This window comes from Sphaeramia orbicularis, chromosome 17, assembly GCF_902148855.1.
Source record: "Sphaeramia orbicularis chromosome 17, fSphaOr1.1, whole genome shotgun sequence".
NCBI classification, from domain to species: Eukaryota; Metazoa; Chordata; class Actinopteri; order Kurtiformes; family Apogonidae; genus Sphaeramia; species Sphaeramia orbicularis.
Window position 1 is genome coordinate 36,710,690 of NC_043973.1, and position 26,828 is coordinate 36,737,517.

Genomic DNA, 26,828 nt, shown 5'->3' on the forward strand with positions numbered 1-26,828 from the left:
TAAATACATTTTCCCAAAATTCTTGGAGTCAGGCTGTGAAAAGAGTTGTTAAATTCTGTTCTAAGTAGTCTTAAAAAGTCTTAAATTTAACTTGTAGGAACCCTGTATTTAACTAGCTGAGCCTTTAAAAAGACGCATTTATCAAATTACAGTCTCCAAAGTTCATAAAGTTGTCATAAACACCTTTATTTTAACATTTTATACTAAAACTAAACAGTCCTTTTTACTCACCTGTGCAGCTGAGTGATACTTCACAACTTCCGGAATAGCTTCCGCGTTGAGCCCGTTCTGCGCATGTGCTTGACGACTTACCGACTTCCGGTATCTGAGTGTCATTCCATTTGTAAATCATGGCACAGGTCCACAAACGAACACACGACCTCGGTGACAGAAAGTTGTCAGCTGAAGGAGCGTCCTCCAAACCCAAACCAGCCACATCCGGGGATAATGGAGTGGTTTTAAAGCTGCTGGCAGCGGCGTTTTACGGAGTCAGTTCATTTCTTATCGTGGTTGTAAACAAAAGCGTCCTCACCAACTACAGGTAAAGGTGCAAAGTACAACATCTGGTTAAAAAAATAAGAAAAAGGTGGATTTCAGAGGTAGAATTAATACTAGTTAAGATGTTTTTTGTGCAAAAAGTGCAGGAGGTGTTAAGTAAAAATAGGCTTCTCATTTTGTAGTTATTTCTCTCAAGTTACTAAGTTTAACTGAGTTAAGGTGTTGCATGTTAAATGTGTAAAGGCATTTTAATGATGTGCCAGTTTTAGATACGACCATGTATTCTGCTTCATAGAATAAAAGTATGCTATGCTTCATTATTAGAAAAGTATTGTTTTTAGAAATGTTAAAAATAATAACTTGTCTGGCTGTCAGATAATTGGGTAATATTAGTAAAAAAGTAACTTGAAATATAAATGTTAGGCACTTACAAGTAGAGTGGGGCAATGTGAATATTATGATGTTTTTCAGGTCTTTTTAATTCAATGTTACACATATTAGGTCCTAAAGATCCTTATATCGTCATCCATCCCCTGTCAGAATTAAAAATAAAAAATTTAAAAAAAAAAAAAAAAAACCCACACACAATCCAATCTCAGATGTGAATATGCATTTTGAGCTGTTTTGTCTCTTTTCGTTACAGATTTCCATCATCAACATGTGTTGGAATTGGCCAAGTAAGTTTATCTCATCAGTTTAGTCACTGATAATGTTTAAAACACACCCTGATACAGTTGAGGCTAAAGTTTACTCACTCTTTGGCTACACTTTATGGATAAATAGTAGCGGAGATCATTTTTAGTATTGGCTTTTATTTGTCTAATTACATATCAAGTTTCTGGAAGTTGATGTTATGACTTGGAAGAGAAAATCTAAAGAAAATCAGCCAAGACGTGAGGAAAATAAGATAAAAAATTTGCATCTGAGTGCTGTGGCACAGACCTTACCTTTTTTGCAGGAAATTATAAACAATTGAAATGTCTAATGTTCAATATGGAGGAACAAGGATGGGTCATGTAAGTATTAGTGGGAATATGTCTTGTCTGATTGCATGTATCTGATGTGTATTTATGTCTGTCATCAGCTCTGGTTTGACTCTTCATTGCTTTTACAGATGCTGGCTACAGTCGTAGTACTGAGAACTGGAAAGATGTTGGGTGTTATCTCATTTCCAGATATGGATTTAAGTATTCCACGGAAGGTGAGTGGAGTAGTTTTATTTCAAAGATCATTAAATACTTCTCATACAACCCCAAGACTGCCTTTTATTTTTTACTCTGCTTTATTGCTTGTTTTATACTCTCCTGTTTTACTGTTTTACTGTACAGTGTCCTTGAGTGCCAAGAAAGGTGCCTATAAATAAATGTACTATTATTAAACTAAAACAAGAAAAGCACTCGGAGAGCGCACACCTCCGCCAAGACAGATCTGCCCCCCCCCGATCACCACCAAAATTTAATTATTTCTTCCTTGTGCCAGTATCAACATTTCCTGAAAATTTCATGAAAATCCATCCATAACTTTTTAAATTATCTTGCTAACAAACAAACCAACACACATGCATGCACACAAAGCAAAGCAATCACAATACCTCCTGGCAGAGGTAACGATAGGAGTAATATTGAAATATACTTGGTTAATTGCAAACAGTATATTTCATATTTCATGTTCTGGTCGACTTCATTTCGTTTGTAAATATAGACACATTCTCGACACTCAGGCTGCAGCAAAAACCTTGTGGCAGTTGCATTATTGGGCTAAAAATCAGTCAAAGTAATAAGTAAGTAAAGCACAACATGTAATGAAAAGATGTATCTAGATGAAATAATATTAAAAAAAAAAAACAGATGAAAATTTAAAAACACAAAATTCAAAAAAAGAAGACCCTGTAATGTGTCACAGCTTAAGAATGGGAGAAGAAAATGACACCTGAAACTTTCACGATTTAATGATTTCAGTCCCTGAACATCTTTTAAAGCTGTATGAGCTGAAACTAAGAGGAAGAAAATGCCAGAATTTACACAAAAAAACATACTGAAAGACTCCATCAGTATTGGACAGAATCTGCACAACAGTGAATACATCTGTTGATCATATATTTAACACCTAAGGGTCTGAAAACATCTGTGATCCTGCAAAATATGTGTCATTGGGTGAATTTTTTACAACCTGAAAATGATGCTTAAATTTCATGTCCAGTCAGATCTTTGGAATTCCTGTACACTGTAAGATTAATATATCAAACACGGCAGCTTAGCATGGTAAAAAGATGATTTATTGATCAGCCTTTTGGTTTTATTTGTGATTTAACGTGCAGTTTGAACTTGGGGTTGTACTTGGAGTAAATTAGATCATTAAATTATAAGACCAAACCTTAGTAATATTCTGTGTCTGTTGTTGTTGTAGATGTTTCCTCTGCCTCTTCTCTACGTTGGAAACCAGATATCAGGACTGTTTGGGACACAGAGACTCAAGTTAGAGCTTGTTATCCACTCATTTCCCCTTTTTTGACACCTTCTGAATCATGTTTTATTTAATTTTGTTTTGTTTTTTTTTAGTTTATTTAAGACACAGAATAAGAAAATGTGCTTTTACATATCAGCAAATTGACCACATTATAAATAAAAAGGAGCAGAAAGAAGAACAATCTTATATTTTCTGCCCCTCTTTAACAAAATACTTGCATTTGCAGTAATAATTTTAACCCTTTAACCCCTGAGACATTATTCTAGGGAAACGTGCTGCTGTGAATTTGCGTCTGTTTCAGTGTCATAAAAGCTGTTGTGAGTATGTGCTTGTGTTCCTTTTCTTCAGTGGTTTTGCTTTAATGTGTGTTTTAGGGTCACAACAGAGTGGAAATAACAGAAAAAGACTGAGAGAGGAATTGAAGTTAGACAGATTTTTACGAAATAAGGCACTCAGAATGTACATCAATAAGAGATTTAGGATGTTGAACATGAACTGTGAACTGGAACACACTGAACAATGACAAGTGTTTGAATTTTGGCCCAGTAGTTTTTGTTTTGGGGCTCTTTTATTCGAAATTTTTGGCTCCTGGTTGAACTCCAAAAAGCAGTTACACGGTCAAAACTTGGTTAAAACACATTAAAAAAAAAAACAAAAAACAAAAGGAAAATCACCACAATACTGCAAACGACAGTAAAAACAAAAAACCTCAAGAAAAATGATGTAAAAAAACAAAAAAAAACCCAAAAAAAAAAACAAAAAACTTTTTTTATAGTGAGTCTGTCTCACTCACTCACTGCTCTGTGTTTTACCCCCCATTACAGAGGTGGTGGGGGGTGCACTGAGCATCCTCCTCTTGACTCGCATATGAATTTAAGTGACATCCCATTCCTAGTCTATGGGGTTCAATCTGACGTGGGTCCACCCTTTGCAGCTATAACAGCTTCAGCTCTTCTGGGAAGGCTGTCCACAAGGTTTAGGAGTGTGTTCATGGGAATTTTGGACCATTCTTCCAGAAGCGCATTTGTGAGGTCACACACTGATGTTGGACAGAAGGCCTGGCTCTCAGTCTCTGCTCTAATTCATCCCAAAGGTGTTCTGTGGGGTTGAGGTCAGGACTCTGTGCAGGCCAGTCCAGTTCATCCACACCAGACTCTGTCATCCATGTCTTTATGGACCTTGCTTTGTGCACTGGTGCACAGTCATGTTGGAAGAGGAAGGGGCCAGCTCCAAACTGTTCCCACAAAGTTGGGAGCATGGAATTGTCCAAAATGTCTTGGTATGCTGAAGCATTCACAGTTCCTTTCACTGGAACTAAGGGGCCAAGCCCAGCTCCTGATAAACAACCCCACACCATAATCCCCCCTCCACCAAACTTTACACTTGGCACAATGCGGTCCCACAAGTATCGTTCTCCTGGCGACCGCCAAACCCAGACCCGTCCATCAGATTGCCAGATGGAGAAGCGCGATTGGTCACTCCAGAGAAGGCGCCTCCACTGCTCTAGAGTCCAGTGGCGGCGTGCTTTACACCACTGCATGTGGCGCTTTGCATTGCACTTGGTGATGTATGGCTTGGATGCAGCTGCTCGGCCACGGAAACCCATTCCATGAAGCTCTCTGCGCACTGTTCTGGAGCTAATCTGAAGGCCACATGAAGTTTGGAGGTCTGTAGCCATTGACTCTGCAGAAAGTTGGCAACCTCTTCGCACTATGCGCCTCAGCATCTGCTGACCCTGCTCCGTCAGTTTACGTGGCCTACTACTTCGTGGCTGAGTTGCTGTCGTTCCCAAACACTTCCACTTTCTTATAATACAGCTGACAGTTGACTGTGGAATATTTAGGAGCCAGGAAATTTCACGACTGGATTTGTTGCACAGGTGGCATCCTATCACAGTTCCATGCTGGAATTCACTGAGCTCCTGAGAGCGACCCATTCTGTCACAAATGTTTGTAAAAACAGTCTGCCTGCCTAGGTGCTGGATTTTATACACCTGTGGCCATGGAAGTGATTGGAACACCTGATTCTGATTATTTGGATGGGTGAGCCAATACTTTTGGCAATATAGTGTACATGTCTATGGAAAGAACAAGGTCTATTCTATCAGCACGTTTGGAAATTTTTCGTCTTGAGTAAACAGTTGAATTTTTATGAATATTAAATAAATTGTACATTCAGAGCGCTCCCCACAGACACCTCAGGGGTTAAAGGGTTAATAAAATAAAATAGTAAAATCAGCCTCTTAATACAATATCTGCCATCGCTTATTGCTGCAGTTCATTATTTGCAGAAAAAAAATCAACAATTTTTTTCTTTAATTTGTCATTTTCTGTAGCATCCAAGCACTTTAGTACAAAACCAGTTTTATTTCTATGTACAAAACCCAGCCTTTGTGTTTTCCTAGTTTACCCATGTTCACAGTCCTGAGGAGGTTCAGTATTTTACTCACCATGGTGTTTGAGGGAATCCTGCTCAAGTAAGTCCACATTTCAGAATTATATTTATGCAACTGCAAATGAATAACTGTAAAAACTCAAGCCTCTTCTATTCTCGTATAGGAAGACATTCTCTACTCCCATAAAGACCACTGTGTTTACGATGATTTTTGGTGCTTTTATTGCTGCGAGGTGAGATGGTTAAAACGCCAAACGCACTGACATTTGCGAGGGTTTATTCATAGTTCATCTCATTCTCTGACGTGCCCTGTGTGTTTCAGCTCTGATCTGGCCTTCGACCTGGAGGGATATATATTTATAATGTTAAATAACGTCCTGACGGCGGCCAGCGGGGCGTACATGAAGCAGAAACTGGACTCCAAGGTTAGCAGAGCACAGTGACTAAAGCCACAGCAGAGTGTTCAGATGTTATTTTTGTTAATCGTGTGCTGATGCTTTCATAGGAGCTCGGCAAATACGGCCTTCTGTACTACAACGCTGTGATTATGATTCTCCCAACTGTGGCCTACGCTTACTATGTCGGCGAGTTGCAGAAGGTAAGACAGATTTTCTGTTCTGTCATAAAACCAGACTATCTTATCTGGGAAAAAAAAAAAACCTCAGGCCATTTTTGCACATTTTAGTCATTTTTCTTTTGTGATTTGGTGAACATTAGTTGTGTTTTAGGTGCTATTTATCCTACTATTGTGTATCACTTTTAACCCTTTCATGCATAGTGGTCAGTCCAGTGGACAGATATTCTCCAGCTGTTCTCTTGTATATTTATGGGTTAAGTTGTTTTAGTTCCACGTCCTCCTGAGACCCAGCAACGCATTTTGTCCTCTGTAGGGGGAAAAAGTTTGACAGTTTTACAAAAAAAAAAAAATGCTGTTCATTGCAAAGGACATTCCGTTAAAAAATAAATAAATAAAAATAATTTTAAAAATGGAGGATTCTGTTGGGTTTCTGTAAAGTGGCTTAGAGTCTGGTTTTGACCAACTCTATATATGAAGTGTCATGAGATAACTTCTGTTGTGATCTGGCACTATATAAATAAAATTCGATTGATTGAGTGATTTAATTGGTTTTCCCCTGTAAGTCACTTTAGAAAAAAAGCATCTGCCAAATGCATAAACATAAACATAGAAATGTATCTGAAAAAACTGTTGCATTATGCAGTTTCCAGTCAAGATGATTGTTTAATGTAAAAAAAGCTAAAAATGTTCACTTTCCTGGGTCTCAGGAGGATATCAACCAACACAGTGGACGCTCATGCATCATCTACACTGACACTCAGACCATTACTGGAACTTTACTGTTCTTGATAAACCTGATCTGCACTAACATGTTTGAGTGGAAATCAACTGCTAATTTTCTCAAACAAAAGTTTTTTTTTTTTGTTTGTTTTTTTTTTTTGTATTTTTTTTTTTTTTTGCATATTATCTCCATAAGTACTATTAGAATATGATAAAATGTGAGAAAACATGAGATTAACTGCGTTAAAAATGTTTTTTATTTCATAGTTGTCACACAATATATCACTTTATGACGATGAGTTTTAAATATATGTGTCTTCAAAAATTTAACGTACGCTTTCCAGCTGAGTGGACATTTTTGTAATTTAATGAAAAATAGGTTCATAAAAATAATTCTATCGCATTGTTTTTTGTTTTTTTTTTTCATGCCTAAAGAGGAATAAAAATCCTCTGGAAAAAAAAACCTTGACTAAGGTTCTCATAATTCATGCATGAAAGGGTTAATATTTTGTTGCTGCTGTATGGAAACCTCGTAAGTCCATTTTTGGTCTTTTTACCCCGGCCCCCGAAGGTGAGGCAAGGGGTAGTGTTTTGGGTTCAGTTTGTTTGTTTGTTTGTTTAACACTCTAGCAGCAAAACTATTGGTTGAATTCATACCAAATTGAGTTTATAGATTGCCAGTGACCCAGAATGGATCTGATTACATTTTGGGAACAGCAGGTCAAAATTCAAATTTTTAATGAATTTTTAAAATCTTTTTATTCCCCCATTTACTTATAATGGGTGAAATTTCAAATGTCTGTAGCAGCAAAACTATCGGTTGAATTCATACTAAACTGAGTTTTTAGATTGCCATTGACCCAGAATAAATGTCATTGCATTTTGGGAAAAAGTAGGTCAAAGTTTAAATTTTGTATGAATTTTCCAAGTCTTTTTTGTTTCTCATTTACTTATAACGGAATAGATTTCACACGTCTGTTGCAGCAAAACTATTGTTTGAATTTCTACCAAATTGAGTTTATAGATTGACAGTGACCCACAATGGATGTGGTTAAATTTTGGGAAAAGTAGATCAAGGTTTAACTTTTGTATGAATTTTTCAAGTCTTTTTTTTTTTTCCCATTTACTTATAATGGGCAAAATTTCTCATGTCTGTAGCAGCAAAACGATTGGTTGAATTCTTACCAAATTGGGTTTATAGATTGCCAGTGACCCACAATAGATGTGATTACATTTTGGGAACAGTAGGTCAAAATCCAAATTTTTAATGAATTTTTAAAATCTTTTTTTTTTCCCCATTTACTTATAATGGGTGAAATTTCAAATGTTTGTAGCAGCAAAACTATTGGTTGAATTCATACCAAATTGAGATAATAGATTGACAGTGACCCAGAATAGATGTGATTAAATTTTGGGAAAAGTAGGTCAAAGTTAAAATTTTTTATGAATTTTTAAAATGTTTTTTTCTCCCATTTACTTATAATGGCTGAAATTTCAAATATCTATAAAAACATCAATTTTGTTTCAATTTACTTCAAATTTGGCACATATATAGAGGCTGACATCAGCACACACACAGACATGATGACATCAGCTGGATCGATGCCAAAATAAGATACAATATGTGCAAGGGGCGGGGTTTGTTGTGCCTGGCACCGCCTGTTTTTGTCATAAAATGATTCTATTTGTTAGTTTTCATGTTGGCTTGACAATTTTAGAAATCTTTAACCGATGAAAATTGTTGAAAATGGCTTGTGACTACGTCTCCTTTATTTAGAATATATTTATTTTTTCCAGTTTCCTGAAACATTTGGGACATAAGAGGTTTCCACCCAACAGCAATGATATCTTATATTTAGTCTTATTTACACTAGTTTTAGCGTATCTTGTATTTTTATCTATAACTTTGTACAGCACTTTGGGCAATTTGCGTTGTTTTAAATGTGCTATATAAATAAACTTGACCTTGATCATTCTGACTGTGTTGCAGCTTAGGGCATGAATATTCTGCCTGAATATTTCTTGAATCTAATGTCAGTGACTTTTACTGGTCTATTATGTGATATACAGACATTCTTTGCGCCCTCTGGAGACCCTCGAGACAAAAATGCACACGTAAAAAACAACTATGAAATCATCATGTCCTCCTGAGACCCAGGAAAGTACAAGTTTTGGCTTTTTTACGTTAAATAATTATGGTGATTGGAAACAGCATAATGTAACATAATGCATAATGTATGGGATGTCCTTTGCAGTGGAAAGCATTTTTGGTTTAAATTAAGCTGCGAAACTCTTGTCCCCTACAGAGGACAAAATGCATTGCTGGGTCTCAAGAGGATATGTCTTAATCTTATCATCTTATTTTACCCAAAAGTCACACCTACTACCACTTAACGCTTGTGCATCTGTCTAATTTCTAACCTTCTGGTGAGCCTTGAAAATATACATGCACAAAAAATACTGCTATGAAATCATCATATATTAATATTTGTCTGCATTAATGTCTTAATCCACTTCAGCTGTGCTCGAAACTACCAAATGTTCAATACGCTTCAGGATTTTAACCATTGAAATGCCAGTTTGAATATGTGATGCCACTTACTTTATTTGGAAAAAAAAAAAAGCACAAAATATGAGATTTATGGAAGTAAATCTCTCATCAGATTTTGAATTATAAAAGCCAGTGAATTTCTAGCATTGATTTTTTTTTTTTTTTTGCACTGAAATTAAATATCTGAATTTTTTGTCTCTCAATTTAACTATGTTCATAAATTTAGAATTAAAAAAAATTCATATACAAAAAATTCCGAAGCAAAAATTTCAGATGCAAAAAAATTCTGATCACACATCCGGGACACCAAGGATAAACAATCCATTCTATCTCAAGTCGAACCGACGGCCAGCCAATCGAGTTACGTTAGGTTGGACAAGTGATGCCGATGCAGGAAGATGGTTAGCGCAGATGTGTGATCTGAGCTTTTTTGCTTCTGATTTTTTTGCTTCTGATTTTTTTGCTTCTGAATTTTTTGCCTCTGAATTTTTTGCATCTGAATTTTTGCTTCGGAATTTTTTGCATCTGAATTTTTGCTTCTGAATTTTTTGCCTCTGAATTTTTTGCCTCTGAATTTTTTGCTTCTGAGTTTTTGCATCTGAATTTTTTGCTTTGGAATTTTTGCTTCGGAATTTTTGCTTCTGAATTTTTTGCTTCGGAATTTTTGCATCTGAATTTTTTTTTTATTCTAAATGTATGTACATAGTTGAATTCAGAGACAAAAAATTCAGTTAATTTCAATGCAAAAAAAAAAAAAATCAGGGCTAGAAATTCAATGGCTTTTATAATTAAAACTGATGAGACATATTTACTTCCACAGATATTTTCTATATAATACATAGTGTTAATACATTTATCTTGATATTTTTTTTTTGTATTATTATTTATTTAAACGATGACATGCCGGAATGAAAACAAGCTGAAATGAAATAGGAGTAACGAGGCTATTTTTAAAATGTGAGGAGTAGAAAGTACAGATAATTACGTGAAAATGTAAAGAGTAGAAGTAAAAAGTCGTCTGAAAAATAATTACTCCAGTAAAGTATAGATAACCAAAATTTCTACTTAAGTATTTGTACTTTGTTACTTGACAACTCTGAACACAATACACTAACATCTTACCACACTCTTTATTCTAAACATTCTAAGATCATTTCTGAATATTTTAAGTGAAAATACAACATAAAACTCCTTTAAACTGTTCTGGTATCGCTCTATAGATGAGTCTAAACCCCTTATGAATCCAGCCTCTGTTTGTGTGTGTTTAGGGCTGGGACTGGTCATTGTTTGTGTGTTTATTTGCAGGGTTTGGACTTCGCTGGATGGACTGACGTGCTGTTTGTTGTGCAGTTTGTGCTTTCCTGTGTCATGGGGTAAACTCCTGTTTCTACATAAGGTCTGAACAGATGATTTTCTCTCGTCTAAATCTGCTTCCTTCTCTTGCACAGGTTTATTTTAATGTATTCCATCATGGTTTGTACTCAGTACAACTCAGCGCTCACCACCACCATAGTGGGCTGCATCAAGGTGAGTCATGACGGCGTTTTTAGACACCGATTCCTGAAGCATCTCTGACTCTGAAAACATTAACACTTGTACCAAATATTAACATATAAATTCAATTTTCTCTGCTTTACAATCAGTTTGTGATTTTACCTGCACAAAAATATAAACCCAAGTCACTGTTTTATTCAGTTATTGTATTAAATGACAAGATGTAGCTTTGTGTTTTTTTTTCAGAAACATCCATTCTCCTCCTATTTGTATTGATCTTGTAGGAGTATAAATGCACTTCACTGAGTAAAATTTCCTAAAATAATTAACATTATTATCCTGCCCCCAAGGGGGAGGCAAGGACTATTGTTTTTGTTTTTGGTTCCGTTTGTTTCATTGTTTGTTAACACTCTAGCTGCAGAACTATCAGCTGAATTCATACCACACTGGGTTTATAGATTGCCAGTGACCCAGAATAGATCTGATTATATTTTGGGAAAAGTAGGTCAAAGTTAAAATTTTTAAAGAATTTTTAAAATCTTTTTTCTATCTTATGCAATGAAGCTAATGATATGTGTTGATTATGAATGAGTGTGTACTGTAACCATGCAAAAGTGCTTTAATTACAAGATTTTTATGCAATGTGTCATATTTAGCTTGTTTGTATTAGGGTCAAAACACGGTATTTGAAATCTCTCTGACGGGACATTTTAGAGACAATTTGACAGATTAGTGTTGCTAAATGACCCACATCTTTTCTTTTTAAATTTCTTTTTGCTTTAGTTGAACCTAGGGATGTAGCGACATGAAAATTTCATATCACGGTTATTGTGACCAAAATTATCACGGTTATCATTATTATCGTGGTATTGTTGAAATTGTGCTCAAAATGTTCAAAAAGTACTAATACACACACTGAAATAATTTAACCAAGTTGTATTTTGAAAAAAAACAACAAAAAAAACAAATAATTGGCACGATGTTCCTTCTGTTGCAGAAACATTCAAATATTAACCCTTAGCGGTCTGAGCCTGTTTTGTCCGTTTTTCAGTCCTTTTGATTTTGCCTTTATATACTATATAAACAAATGTTTACTATACCCATGTTTGGGATCTGTTTTTTTTCAGAACAACTTCATTTGTATCAACTGTCTATTATTTTTTCACTTTAACCTACTATAAAAACATAAAAGGACAAAAAAATATATAAAATCCGATTTGAAAAATGTATATAATTTATTGCATAAATAACACAAAGATGCTTAATGAACTTTTTCAAAGACTTTAAAAGTGAATATTGGTTCCAAATATTAGGAATAGAAAATCAAAATTGTAATAAATTAAAACTATACTCAAATGTTTGACATAAAAGCAGATCTTTACATAGGCGTTTTTCTCCTGAAAGTGCGGTAATCAAACACAGTTATCATGATAATTAGAATTTAAACGGTAATACTAACCGTTGGCAATTTTACCACGGTTTATTGTTATACCGGTAATCGTTACATCCCTAGTTGGACCATAAGGGATTATCCAAAACAAGGAGCTACTTAATATTGAAATAAATGTTGGAATGTTAATTAATTAAAGTTCGGTCTCTGATGAGACAATACTGTGTTTTGACCCATTAGAGATTTTGTGGTTCATGTGTTGACTTTTGCAAAAAAAACAAAAAAACAAACCTAACGTAATTCCGTGTGTGTGTGTTGGCTTCCTGTGCGATTCCTGCAGAACATCCTGGTGACCTACATTGGGATGGTGTTCGGGGGGGACTACATATTCACCTGGACTAACTTCCTTGGTCTAAACATCAGGTAAAACAGTCCCACTGTTGTGCAGATGTAGTCGGTTACTGTTTTCTGTTTACTGACCCTCTTCTTTTATCCTCTGTCAGCATCGCCGGTAGCCTGGTTTATTCCTACATCACCTTCACACAGGAGCAAACGAGTAAGAACAGTTGGATTAATGTGAATCACAGTCGATGCCCAAGGTAATTATTTGCATCTGATTTTAACAGAAAAGGCGTGAATCTTCAAGTTTCATCCTGACGATCGACATTCCACATACATGTTACATCTGCCGCGGGAACACTGAGTGGATACGGACGGATTTGTTTAAACTAGTGCTGTCGAACGTTTAAAGGTTTGAATCAGATTAATCACAGGGTTGCTGTTGATAAATTTCGATTAATCACGATTAAATATCATTAATTTTTTAATCTATATTAATTGTTTCATTTTACATGAGCAAACAAACTCGAGAAAGAAGGATATATATATGCACTTGTATCTTTGTAACGGATCATCTGCTCATTTGCACGTGACAGTAACTCTACTTGGACAAACTGCCCCAAATGCATCATTCTGCAGTGCATATGGGTTAATTGCGTTAAAATTTTTAATCGGCTTAATCATGATGGATTAATCTGCGTTAATTTTGACAGCCCTAGTTTAAACCAATTTTTTTTAAATTTTCAATAGGTAAAACATCAGTTTTTTTAAAGACATAATTATTAACTGGTAAATGTACTGTGATTATGATAAAGTGCCTAAATATTTTATAATTTTTTATATCAAATTTAATCGTGGTATTTTTATACTTAATGAATAAAAATTAAGTTTCACATTTTTATCGCAGTCTCTATCTGTTATCAGGATTTCTGTTTTTACAAGTAAATAGACTTTTGAAGACTGTTTTGTGCAGTTTGGAAACTCATAACACAAGTCAAATTTATTAATACATTTATTAAATATAACCAATGTTATTCCATTCATAGCCAGTCTTAGAATACACTTCATTTACAGAGGAAAAACAAAAGAGACGATTTTCCAAACAAAAGAAAAGAAAGGACTACATGGATCGACTTTATTTGAGACAAACTTATCATAATTATGACAGTTGGGATACAAAGTAAAACACTTAGGTATTAAGCTGCTACTGTACCAAAAAAAACAAAATAAAACTAGGTCTTCCAGGTCACACTGACTACACCGTGGTGTAAAACTGCTGGAGTCCAGAACTGTGACGCCACGAACTGATCAGAGACAGTTAAAGTTAAGCTGCACTGAATCACAAAGAGCTTTTTACGGATTAAACAAACATTACAGAATGATATGAGCGTAGGAAGGGCTGCCGATGGAGGAGAAAAAAAAAGGAATGGCTACTTGTTTGTTACATCTCAGAGCAACAAAAATCACAATGTACGAGGAAGACCCGAAAATACGGAGATGAACATAGTTATCAAAATGTACCAACTGCTCAAGGTAAGAAATCTATACAAACTTTACATTAAAAATCACAGACATTCTGTCTAGTAAAAACAAAGTGTTGAGCAAAGCACTGACTATGAAAATCCAAAAATACAGCGATCTTCTACATGATGACTTATAATACAGGACATCACTGATGTCAGCTGCTTTACACAAACAAACCGGCTGGTTTATTTCTAGGGTCAGAGCCGCAGTCGAGGCCAGAGCGGGTTCAGGAGTGAAGGAGTCAAAGTGTAATTCTGCTGGGTTTCGATACCACTCCTGATCAAAAAGATGAGACGAACATACAATCAAAGTGCAACAGCGAACCGACCTGGTGCCGGAACCGACCTGGTGCCGGAACCGATCTGCTCTTCGTGTTTGCCTACCTTGCCTCGTTTTGACAACTTAAGTACATACTTGTTTAAAACATGTCCCGTTTCATCAAATGCTTAAATGGCTTGGGCAGCAAAAACCCAACATAGATTTTTTTTTTTAGTTAAAAAATATAAATATCTCTTGAGTAAAAAAATATCACAGGTGATTTATTTTCTTTGAGTACAAATACAAGAAAGAAATTCTTGGCAAGATCTTCTGAGTCAGTCTCCAAAAGGGAATAAGATGATGGAAGATGTTTTGGTGGACATGGAGGAGCTTTGGGATGAGCTTTGCAGGCAGCAGGTACATGGATGGTCAGAGGGGGCGGGGCAAGACCAGGCCACTGCAGTTCATTGGCTATGTTCTTAAAACAGTGTTTTTCAGTGACCTTTGACCTCGTTGAGAGTCAGTGAGTCTCTGCTCTCAGGCCAAACAGGTTTAAGTTGTCGTCGTCGTCGTCCTGCCCCGGGATGTGAACAGGGAAGTAGCAACAAACGTCACCTCATATTAGCGTCTTTTCTAGAACTCGACTCGCTTCAGTTCTCCTGCGTTCTCGACGGTTCCACCTCGTTCGCGGCCAGCGGTTCTGCCTCAGTCCTGCACCTCTTAGCGGGCCGGTCGAGGGCCATGGCGGGGTCTCTGTGGTCCAGCGGCGGCTCCAGAGAACCAGTTTCTGTCGTGGATGGGGGCGCCGGGCTGGCTGCAGCCGTTGGAGTTGTTGTCTGAAATGGGAGGCGGGGCTTCTGCCACCAAATGGGCAGGGCCGTTGGACTGAAGAGGTTCGGGTTTGACTGGATTTGCTGGAGGTAACGGAGTACCGTCTACTGTGTGGCTCAAAGTGTGACCCGCGATACCTGTAAAGACATGGAGAGGTAAGTCTGAGACCTGATGAACAAACCCCAACAGAACAGATTCATCTGAATGAACTGGTTCAGACAAAACATGACCAACAACATGACTCCAACTGCAGCTGATGGACAACACTGACGCTCAAAGAAAAATTAAACGTGCATTTTCCTGGAAATTCACCACTGGTTTCATGTTCAGTGATCCACATTTATTTATGCTGGTATTTATTATTTTAGGGCTGCAACTAATGACAACTTTTTCCAATTTGCTGTCTTGTTTGGTCCATAAAATCGCATAATAATAATGGATTAGATTTCTATAGCGCTTTATATTATTGATTCATTATTCATTCGCTCTCACATTCCCATTCTTGTGGCGGTAATCTACATCTGTAGCCACAGCTGCCCTGGTGAAAAGTATTTTTCCCCGAAGTACAAGACAACAACTCACAAGTTTTCAAGTGATACGAGTCATAGAAGAGGAAAGAAACCACAATATTCACATTTATGGAGACAGAATTGGAAGATGTTAAGTGTTTTTCTTGATAAAAAGATCATCAAAATAGCTGCTTTAATTTGGACGTTTATGTCATCTGTTGTTGAATTTTTAACAAAGTAAAAATTACTTTTTAACTGTTATATTTCTTCCAGCTCAGTGATAATGACCTTTATTGTAATACAATTTTTAGTTATGTTATACAGTGATATTTTTCTTGGAGACTGATATAATTTTATGTGGCAAGAGTTACCACAATTAAAAATGTTATTTGTCTTTAGGGTTTATCTCCTCAATGATCTGCTGTTTTACTTCATTATCTGAGGTTGAAAAAATATTTATTTATTGCTCTGAAGGTTCTACCGTTAGACTTCTGTTAAGTTCTGAATGTAAAGACAGGACTAAACTACAAAGAGACGATGACTGGAATTTCGTTGCGATAAACATCAATGCAGACTGATAACACTTGTTGTCATGGTAACATTTTTGGCGATAGTTTCACATCATCTAGGTAATTGGACGCTATATCAGTGTTCTCCTGCTCCATCGTCGTCGTCGTCTGTGTTGTTCGTACCGTTCTGGCTGCTGCTGTCCTCTCTCTCCGAGTGGCTGGTGCTGCTGCTGGATGTGGTGGGAGGAGGCGACGCTGCTCTGCTGGATGTTGCACTCTCCGTCTCATCCAGCAGCCGGTCCATGTAGTCTCTGTTGACACATGAAACGCACCACCTGTTACTCACAACCACGGCCCGGTAAGTGGCTGAAAATAGCCTCATCCTGCACAGTCAGACCTCTGTCCACACTTCAGGTTATCGCTGATCCAGAGGCTGAAAACAGGGAGAAACAGTCTGGTTCGGTATTTAGTGAAACCAGACATAATCGTTTGAACTCAGGATGCAGAGACTGTGCCTTTGTAAAATAGTGCTGTTGAACCTTGTTTTGGTGGAAGATTCACACATAGGGAAGTGAGATTTCTGACATTTAGACAATAATGAATATACGCTGAGACCCATTTCACATCCGGTCTCATTGGACTGAATTTAACACAAAATTAGAGACTTTTTACAGCAGTTTTGAGGTTTGCCTGAAACTTTTTTTTCTGGTTGCTGCTTCTTAAAAGTAAAGATTTGCTCATTTGGACCCAATTCTTATCAGACAGATAATGAAAATATTTGGTCTTGCATAATACAACAAGCTTTTTGCACTATTTTATTATTCCAATGTATTAAATTTAACCTGCTAAATAAAACTGTGGTGCATTCATAAAATCAGCTGATATTGATACTAGCTAAAGGGCTAAAACTATAATATTTATATTTTTAATGAAGATTTCTTCATTAAAGCTGTGTATGATTTTCGTCACCAATTTTTCATAAAATCTGTAAAACCTGAGTGATAGCCTAAGTATCATGAATCTGTTAGTCTTTCCATGACTACGCACCTGAATCACTCCCCTCACAGTGAAGAACTTCTAAGTGTACTCCACAAACACTTCATTTCTTTACATACCAAAGCAAAACAGTCACTCGGGTTTTTTCGGAATTCCACGCAGCCGCAGTATGCCCGCAACAGCAACAAACACGGAAATGGCTTCATTTGCTTCTTGCTACTGCGGTTGCGTGGAATTCCCAAAAAAACCCGAATGACGATTTCATTTAGGTTTCGGTTTGGTATGTAAACAAATGGACTGTTTGTGGTGGAGTACACTTCGAAGTTCTTCACTATGAGGTGAGTGATTCACATGCGTAATCACGGAAAGACTAACGGATTACTTAGGGTGTATTCACACCTGCCTTGTTTGGTCCGTTTAAAACGGACCAGAGTTCGTTTGCTCCCTTGGTTCGGACCTTTTGGGCTGGTGTGAATAAAAACCACCGAACTCTGTTCCGGACCAAACAAGCGAACCGAGACCCAGTTGAAGAGGTGGTCTCGGTGCGGTTCCATATGAACCCTGGTGCGGTTCGTTTGAGGTGTGAAAGCAGGCCGGACCCGATCCGACACAGTTGGGTTTTTTGTACCTAACGAGCTCCTGTCGTGCGTCGAGCATTATGGACAACAGAGTTTTACCAGAGAAGCGCTCAGAGTGAGGATAGGCTACGGAGCTGAAAATGAGCTGTGGTCAAACTTGGAGCTCGGAAGGGACACGCTGCCTTTTGGACATCTGGGCAGATGTGCATGTAACACAGCTGCTAGAAAGGACACAGAAAAACTCCGACGTTTTCAGCTTGTTCAGCGAGAGAATGATTAGGATGACGGTTAGATTTGTCTGTTGTGCTTGAAATAAAAAATAATAAACGACTTCATCACCCCCAGCAAACTTTACCTGCGTTAAGGAATTCTGTCCCTGGCTAAACTCAACGGTGATATAGGATAGATACGCATAGGTCAGCAGTACGGAGCACTAATGCTTTTGGAGAACAGTCTTTTCACATACTAGCAGAATTCACACTTCAGACCTGTTCTGTCTTGCGTGAATCAGACCAACAGTCACAACATGATGTGCACACATGAGCGCTGTCCTCCATAGCTGTCTTGCCCTGTGTCTTCGTCATTGAGAAATGAGTTCTACAATACTGTAAACCTGACGTTGCATCAAACGCTCTTGCTGCTCAAACACTTGTGCAGACGTCTGCATCTGTAAAAACCACTATGACGATAACAAAAACAGCACGCAAAATTTCCACGATTCTGTCCTTTCACTTTGGACTGAGCGCTTTAATGGACACTGCTCATTTCTGTCCAATGGATGAACGACCTCAGCACACGTGGTTTTGTTTACAGATTTTGGTCCACTTACAAAAATGTACAGTGTGAATACGAACCGCACCAAATTTAAAAAAAAAAAAAAAAAAAAAAAAAATTTGGTCCAGACCAAAGCAAGTGAACTATCGGACTTTCCTGGTGTGAATACACCCTTAGGCTATCAGTCAGGTTTTACAGATTTGATGAAAAATTGATGATGAAACTCATACACAGCTTTAAGGGAGAATAAAAAGCCTAAATACAGAAACATTAAGCAGCATCAATATTAGCATTAGCTATCAGCCAAAACAGTTTTAATTCAAGAATTTTGCAATCGGTGCATCCCTAATCACAAATGTCTTTGAGACTTTTTTTTTAGATTTTTGCAGGAACCCTGTAAAATTGTTACATCCCTGCAAGATAAAACTGTAAGTAAAACACATAAGTTAACTATGTGTAGTTCCGGCTCTGAGGTTGTTGTTTCATGTGGGAGGAAAACAGTAACACAGAGGAAGGGAAGTAGCAGGATAACTGCAATAGTCAGCCAGTTTTAGTCTTTTTTTGGACTTCATGTGAGTGAGATCAAAAAGGTCAGATGTACATTTTTGGGTCTGATTTTTCCCCCTAGGTGAATGTTAACAGTGACTGCTGCTGAGGTTTCAATGCCGTGCTTCATTTGCACTTCCAAAGTACATTTCTCTGAACAAACCGCATTTTTTTACCAAATCACTGCACTGAGCATAGAATTAAATTACTCTATTTTTACCTCCGCCAAGGAGGTTATGTTTTTGCCAGGGTTTGTTTGTTTGTCTGTCTGTTTGTTTGTTTGTCTGTCCGTTAGTGTGCAACATAACTCAAAAAGTTATGGACAGATTTTGATGAAATTTTCAGGGTTTGTTGGAAATGGGATAAGGAAGAAATGATTAAATTTTGGTGGTGATCGGGGGTGGGGGGGCCACTGATCAGCCTTGGCGGAGGTCTGCGCTCTCCGAGTGCTTCTAGTTATTTATGTTTTCTTCAAAAGTTTACAAGTCATTTAAAAAGGTGCAATATTTGCAACATGTTCTACAAAAGATACTTACGTGACACCAGGGTGAAGGTTGTATTTCCTTTTCCCAAGTCTGGTTTGCTGTGCAAAGAAATCATAACGCTCAGACTTCTTCCACATGTAATAAAAGGCCACACATTCTCCTACAGACCTAGTTCTCACCTGAAAGATTTAATTCAGCAGACATGAAATAACCATTATTATCATTGTCTGAAGAAATTAGGTCAGTACAATTTCAAATAGGAAACACATGGAATTACAGTGTGTGACAACAGGAGTCATGTGATGTTGTAAAATGGTAACATTTAGTTTTTATGTTCAATATGGTTCCAATCATGTGCATCCAACAGCCAAATACATGCAAACACACAACACAAACAAATGTGTATTTATCAGTTATATGATGACAATATGGTCAGGTAGACACATACAGTAGAATGCAGAACACTGGTTGATATATTTTCTTACCTTGTTGGCCTGAATTAAATGAAAATCTTTTCCATAAACTTTTAGTCCTTGTTCAAAATTTCTACATTCCTCCTCAGTCCAGACAGACAACTCCTCTGTTACACAGAACAACAGAGTTAATGTCGCACATAATTAAAAATAGACATATTTTATCATATTAGATCAAAATACACAGGACATTTCAGCATAGACGACTCACCTCTGGCTGCTTTGACATTAAACCTAAGTCGTCTTAAAGCTTCCTCTGTGTCAAACTCACATTTCACCAGTTCATACAAAGCCTAAGAAGAATCAAACACATTCATGTTAGTCAAGAAAAACACACATCCACATTACACATCTATATTTTACATGCTCTCCACAACTCACATAAAAAGACCAAAAGTCATGTTCGGGTGCATGAAAAAGGTGACAATTGTAACCGACATATTGTAACTTCTACACTTTATAGGATTCACTAGAGGATAAATGAGCCTTCTTTACCAAGAAGGCCAATACCAATAAATAAAATTATATTTTGCCATTAGCTGATACTTTATTTTTGTCATTATTTGTCCAACACTTAACAAAATCTTTTTTACAAATTTATAAATAACATAATATTTAAAAGTCTATCAACTCCTCATCACATTATGATTGAATGAACATGGATTCAAACAAATTTATGAATCAACCTTTAAAATAACATGACAGGTAAATATCTGCCACTCTTATATGCCAACACCAAGACTGGCCAATATACTGTATCAGTGTATCCATTAAAAATGAAATTTTATTCTCAAGGAACTTCCCTGTTAAATAAAGGTTGAATATAATATAATGTTCAAAAGAGTCAAAAAGCTTGTGTTCTGTGAGACAAAAGATGTTTTCAGCAGCTGCCAAATAACATCCAGATCCAATTGAGCAAATCTTTACTTTTAATAAGCAGAAAAGGGTTAGGTTCCACTAAATGAGTCTATCAAAATCATTTCTTTGAACTAAATGAAAAGTGCTTATGAGCATACCTAAAACAAAATGCACATATTCAGTCAACCCTTTCACACAACTTTAGGTCTTTCCATTATTGATATGAAAACACAGAAAAAAACTAAACATTGAAACAAACCAAAATACCCTGCCCTTACTTGTTCATTGTCTTTGATATGAGATCCCTCTGGGATCGCATCGACTCCTTTCTCCTCTCCCGTTCGCCTCGATGCCTCCGTTAAAAACTCAACAACTTTTCCTTCAGGGAGGCATTCAGGGTTCCACAAAAGTTGGTCATCATTTTCATAAACTATGGGATGGATTTGAAGAAAAGGGGGAAAGTGTCAGAAAAGACAATCTAAATGTTACAGATTGTTAAAGCACAATGTACATCACTGATCCGTAATGATGGATATAGAGGGTATTACAGGACATGTTCAGATAAATCGTTTTCATCTTACCTTTTTCATTGTCTTTATATTTACACAAACCAACTGGAGTTTCTGCTTGATACATGGAACCAACCATAATCTCCTGTTAGAAATAAACAGTTGAAACAAAGTCAGAAGTAAATAACATTTTATTACTTTTTTTGTTTTATTGTTTCAAAATATATTGTGAAAATCTAGATCTATACAGTACAATATTGAAAAAATAATGTGGCTGATAGCTGATTCTGACATCAATGTTATTTTCTGTTCATTTTGGGGTTTTTTTAAATCCCCTTCTTTAGATTTGGCTAACACTTTCAGGCCAATGTCACACTCATTTTCTTTAAATGAGTAAAAATCCATCACACACATTTATGAAACAGGTGACTGCTGCCTTCAGTGAAATGACATCTTATACCAACACATCCATGTGTCCCTAATCTTGAATAATTATAGTTAAACATTTTGTTTTTGATAATTACGTTTGATGTTTACACTCTACACCTACATTAAAATAAATGTTATGTTATTTTTTATTTAAAAATTACCCATCCATTTTTTGTTATGACACATTTATTCAGGGTTTCATTCATGGCCTCACACTGACAATAAGATTCTTACAAACCTTTTTCCAGTCTTCAGATGGAACATAGTCCTCATCTTCATCTGACTCTTCCTCTGCATCATTATTACCTGAGACACAAAGTAATACCAGTTATTCTCACATTAAACACTAACATTTTCAAATACAGGCACAAACACGTATAATTGATCAAATCAGATAATACATACTTTCAAAGTATTTTAGTTTCTGTGGGCGAATCAGTTCTGCTGTACCGAGGGACCTGACTGGTCGAGTGCGAACCTCCGAGACTGCCTGGACTTCATCCCCCGGTCCTGACGAGTTTTTTACCAATTCAACCTGCACACAGTTAAAGGTTACAAACAACGATGATTTAATTAACATTCAGCAAAACCCATGTGTCTGAAAAGATTCATGACGACAAACATACCTCATTTCTTTTCAGCTCCCCTGTACTTCTACTACTTTCGTCATTGTCAAGGTCCTCTTCCTCATCCTCTTCGTCATCGTCGTCGTCTTCCTCGGGTTCTTCATCTTCCTCCTCTTCATCATCTGCTGGTGAACCGCTCCCGTAGCCGTACAGACTTAAAAGCTCATGAATGGGCATCTCTCCCTCCTATTTAAAGAAAAATGAGAGAAGTAAAGTATCAGTCTAAATAGGGTGACTTTAAGTGCAAATGTGATGCCTTTTAAGATTTTTTCATACTTCTAAATTTAACAAATTCACACAGACAAATAAAAGTTTATTTGTATAAATCTAACTTGACTGAATTCTCCATGGCAGGTTCTGACTCTTGTGTGACATTGACCGATAGGATGTTGGAGTGTTCCAGTTCACAGATAAAAAACACAGAGAAGAGATCAGTGCTTTAACATCCACTTCTCTAATGGAAGTATTAACAGCCCACACTGTTCTCTGTGTGACAAATGAATGAACACAAACCCTGTTTTGTGTTTTGTTTTTTTGCTTTGAGGGTTTTCACAAAACAGGACAGCCAGTATCTAAGAGTAAGTTATGATTAATATTACACATAATGTTTCACACACCAGTTTCTGCAGTCGAAGACTATGAACTCTGCTCATTCTTATTAAAGTTCTAAAATACAAACATCGAGTCTGAACTTACATGACATGTTTAATGTTTTACACAACTGCTGCATCTACTGTCCACAATTTCCAATCTTACCACAATAAAAGCTGTAGAACCTACTCTGATGAAGTGAAACACATCATAAAATGTAATCTGATACACTGACCACCATAACAAACAGAAACATCTGCTTGCACCACAGCCTGAACTGCAAACATGCAATGCTGAAACCCTCAAAAAAAACCCAATCCTAAATCATTCCAGAATTTAATATCTTACATAAACATATTAGAAAAAAAACTACATTCAAGATGTTTAAGACTTTTTAAGGGACCATAAAGTCTCTCATTCTAACAGGGAGTGTCATCTGCATTTCTACAAAGATGAAGTCAACTTTCAGAAAAAAACAGATGGGAGGAGGATGAAATTGTCTCCTGTTATTTTTAGTAGGTGTTTATCAACAGCCTTTCATTGATTTTTTTTAATCTACAACTCTTTGCCTTGAACCAAGGCCAGGTTTCTTTAAAAGAGGTTGAAAATAGTCTTGGACAGAACCTGAGGACATTTACAACAGAGAGAAGACATGGCACAGTGACTTGTAATTCATCTTTCAGACATTTGTTGCTTGAGTGTCATGGTTGTGGGAGGATAAGTACATGTGACACAACATCGAGCAAATTTGTCAAGGAAATAGGATTAAATTACTGAACAATGAGGGTGTGCCATCTGAAGAGGTAAGGTGTGTTATAGAGGATCTGAAACCATAAACCTTTTCAACAAAACAACCCATAAATGTATCACTGTCTTCATCAGAAAAGGCTAAGGAGTGCAGTTTCCAAGTTTATCAGTGGTGTTGAAAAACTGAAGAATCTTTTTAAACAGCTTTCAGTTCTGTAAAATATTAAAATCTCTCTTCTTGATTTATAAACTAGAAGCAGACTGAATCTCTCACATGAAGTTGTTAGTTTAGCTGCATCTTAGCCAACATAAAAGGCCCTAAAAAGAAGCAGTGTAACCTAAAACTGCCATAAAATTGATCAACCAGGTCATTTAGATCATAAAATGTCATCAAGCTGCTACACTGAGATAGAAAACAGGTGAAAACTTGTCTGCCTGTATCTGATTAAGACGGGAAATGAGCAGCAACTTCAATAGTAATATCCCTATTGGGTGTTTTTGTGCTTTATATAACTAGATAGCCACATGTAAAAAAAAAAATTAATCCAGGTGATGGCATATCAAATGACAAAATCTTTCCTCTTCACTGCCAAAAGATATTAAACTAATGATTTCCACATTGTGCAACATTAGCTTTGAGGATGTTTCCTCTTTTTTGTTCTATTAACTGAATTAACACCAATAAAACACATTTTCCGGAGAATTTTTTTGGAGTTTATTCAAAATTGTGATGCCTATATGTAAGGACTGATTTTTTCACAACATATTTTGGGGCAGGTTCCTGTCTTTATTTGTAAGATAATAAAAACTTGGCAGAAAAGACATGCTTTCTACAGATACTATACCATAAGGCAAAGTGTGTACAAACCAGAAAAATGCAGTTCATGGTTGTTGCCCTTAAATCCTTAACCACCTCTTGAATTAAATTTCACTTTCCAAAAACACACAAATACTGAGATGTGTTAAAAGCTTCAAACTCACCCGTGCTAGATCCTCAATTTCATTAGCATTGGTTTCATCTGATGCTTCCAACATTTCCTCTTCCTCCAGGGTTCGCTCATCATCAAAGTCATGGACAAGCATATCTGCTGATGGGTCGAAATCATGGTCATCGGAACCTGCTGAACCTCCTGTAAAAGTTCATGAAAGCAAAATATCTGAGGCAAAAAAGACAATTATTTTACAGAAGACGTTGCTGATGTTTGGGTCTGAAATAAACAACACAACACAATATGAAAGAGAAAAATCTGGTGATATGACAAGGGTTGCACTTCAACATATAGTGTGTATTATAAAGTAGGTGATACCTGGTGAATCCATTAATTAAAAATTTGACAGAAAACCATGTTATAATCACACTCAATCAAATGTATAGACACAACACTATAGGAAACAAATTTGAGTTAAAAAAAAAAAAAAAAGTTTAGTCAAATGGCTGAAGACATTGAGGACTTTGCTCATAAACTATTAATGAAAATCAGCATTTTTGATAATCCTGTCAGAAAATATGTCAAATTATCAAGTGTATCAATAATTCTTTACATTCATAAAAACTGATTTATGATTTTCATCAGAGCTGCATAATTAAGTGAATAAAATTGTTGAATGCATTTTTCTTAAGTTTTAAAGTTTCATACTAGCTAAAATTAGATTGTGTTTTAGCTGAAAAATCCACTCAGTAATCTATGCATTTTTCCTGGACACACTGGAACCCAAATACTAAATCTTCTCCCCCACAACTATCTATTTAACCAAAAATGCATTGTGTAATTTTAAAGTTCTGATAATAATCATATATAAATACACTGAATATTGGATAAAAAATAATGATTTCTATAACTATTCAACTCGAATGAAATGTTTTGCATCTATCACATATCAGAAATCTTCAAACTTCATTTACCTGGGCTCGTATTGCCGAGGGAGGACTGGAAAACAGAAAAGACCGAAATAATATCGTTAAATAGCGGCTTAGGAGCCAAACATTACATGACATATACATTTAGAAACAGTTTGCTGCTGTATACAAACACAGGATTTTCTAATCGGGGGTAAATGGGAGTTAAGAAAAAGCGCGCCTGACCCGGTGCCCTAAAGGCTACTCAGTAAAAAAGAAAGAAACAAAGACCGGTACTACTTCCTGTGGAAACATATCAATATCACCTCAGTACTGTGAATACTATAAATACAGCAAGGACTATTCACTGTATTCACTCACAGGTTAATATTTACGCGGTTGCAAACTAAGTTTATTTTCTCAACTGGCTAACTTACATTCCAAGTTGCAAGCTAAGTCTCCTTTATATATTCGGCTAACGCAACCCCATTAATCCTCCTAACAGCCTGGAAACAGTTAGCGAAAACAAACACACTGAACGTCTCTATCCACGTAAAAGCAGCAACATTTCAAGCCACACTAAATTAATTTGTGTGCAGAGTTAAGTGCTCTTTAACGAAACCGCGAACTAGCGTTGCTAACGCCGCAGCTACCTTTAGCGAAGCTAGCGTTAGCTAAATCCGAAGTTTACTAAACAAGCTTCTGTCAAAAAAAGACCACCGTCTAGCACTGCGGACGGCTCCTTTGTGATTTCGTGTATAAAAACTACAATTAACACAAAGAGTACACATTCGACTGAACAACTATCTTGTGGGGTAAATTTATATTTTTCCTAATATTTATTTCACTTTTCCTACCTCCGCCATGTTTGCGATCCTGCGGGTTCACGTCAGGGGTCAGCGAAAGAACCCGGATGAAGAGCCCCGCCCCCTGCAGCATCAAGAGCACGCAGCAGCAAAAGTCAACAACAAATAAACAAAAAACACACGTTCAAGACGCGGTATCTCATAGTTTATACCGTACAATTGATGTGAAAATAAAGCATTTGTCTTATACTTAATAAATATTTTTCTGTGGAGACTGCACGACATCCAACATACTAAGACAAGGTATCACATTTAGGTTTTTTTTTTTTATTCAAGCAGATTAAAGTCCAAATGTGTCACACATTTAACCAAATTTTAAGAAATCTAAATTAAGAAAGTGAATTTCTACTTATTTTAGAGGTAGTTCAGTGTAAAAACATGTAAGACACTGATAAGCAGATAAGGAGATGATTTTCCTAATTTTTAATTGACTTTTTATTATTGTTATTGTTA

At 36.5% G+C, this 26,828-nt stretch overlaps 2 protein-coding genes across 3 annotated transcripts; one reads left to right on the forward strand and one right to left on the reverse strand.

Annotated features, from left to right (window-relative positions):
- Positions 1-136: 136 nt before the first annotated feature.
- LOC115436696 (UDP-N-acetylglucosamine/UDP-glucose/GDP-mannose transporter-like) lies at positions 137-13,849 on the forward strand. Of its 2 annotated transcripts, XM_030159611.1 has the most exons (13): positions 351-541; positions 1,142-1,175; positions 1,613-1,699; positions 2,905-2,972; positions 5,369-5,440; positions 5,523-5,591; positions 5,681-5,783; positions 5,864-5,956; positions 10,512-10,579; positions 10,655-10,733; positions 12,431-12,513; positions 12,594-12,646; positions 12,717-13,849. In XM_030159611.1, the coding sequence occupies exons 1-13, from the start codon at positions 351-353 to the stop codon at positions 12,725-12,727; spliced, it is 1,011 nt and encodes a 336-aa protein (XP_030015471.1). In that variant the 3' UTR covers positions 12,728-13,849. The 2 variants fall into 2 exon arrangements, with proteins under 2 accessions (XP_030015470.1, XP_030015471.1); XM_030159610.1 differs by having other exon boundaries at positions 137-541; positions 12,594-13,849.
- On the reverse strand, positions 13,432-26,433 carry mier1b (mesoderm induction early response 1b, transcriptional regulator). Its single transcript, XM_030159603.1, is given in 14 exon segments — positions 13,432-14,993; positions 14,995-15,179; positions 16,244-16,371; positions 19,491-19,618; positions 19,925-20,019; positions 20,124-20,205; positions 21,049-21,200; positions 21,352-21,424; positions 21,947-22,014; positions 22,114-22,243; positions 22,335-22,520; positions 24,654-24,802; positions 25,576-25,600; positions 26,367-26,433. Coding segments are annotated over 14 exon segments (1,542 nt in total). The 5' UTR covers positions 26,376-26,433; the 3' UTR covers positions 13,432-14,861.
- Between the last annotated feature and the right edge of the window lie 395 nt (positions 26,434-26,828).

What these genes read in the sequence shown, in the direction of transcription:
- LOC115436696 (XM_030159610.1), top strand. Translation starts at nt 351, where the DNA reads ATGGCACAGGTCCACAAACGAACACACGACCTCGGTGACAGAAAGTTG. An exon ending in AGCGTCCTCACCAACTACAG is followed by an intron (nt 542 to 1,141) that starts GTAAAGGTGCAA and finishes TTTTCGTTACAG; the next exon opens with ATTTCCATCATCAACATGTG. An exon ending in TTCCTTGGTCTAAACATCAG is followed by an intron (nt 12,514 to 12,593) that starts GTAAAACAGTCC and finishes ATCCTCTGTCAG; the next exon opens with CATCGCCGGTAGCCTGGTTT.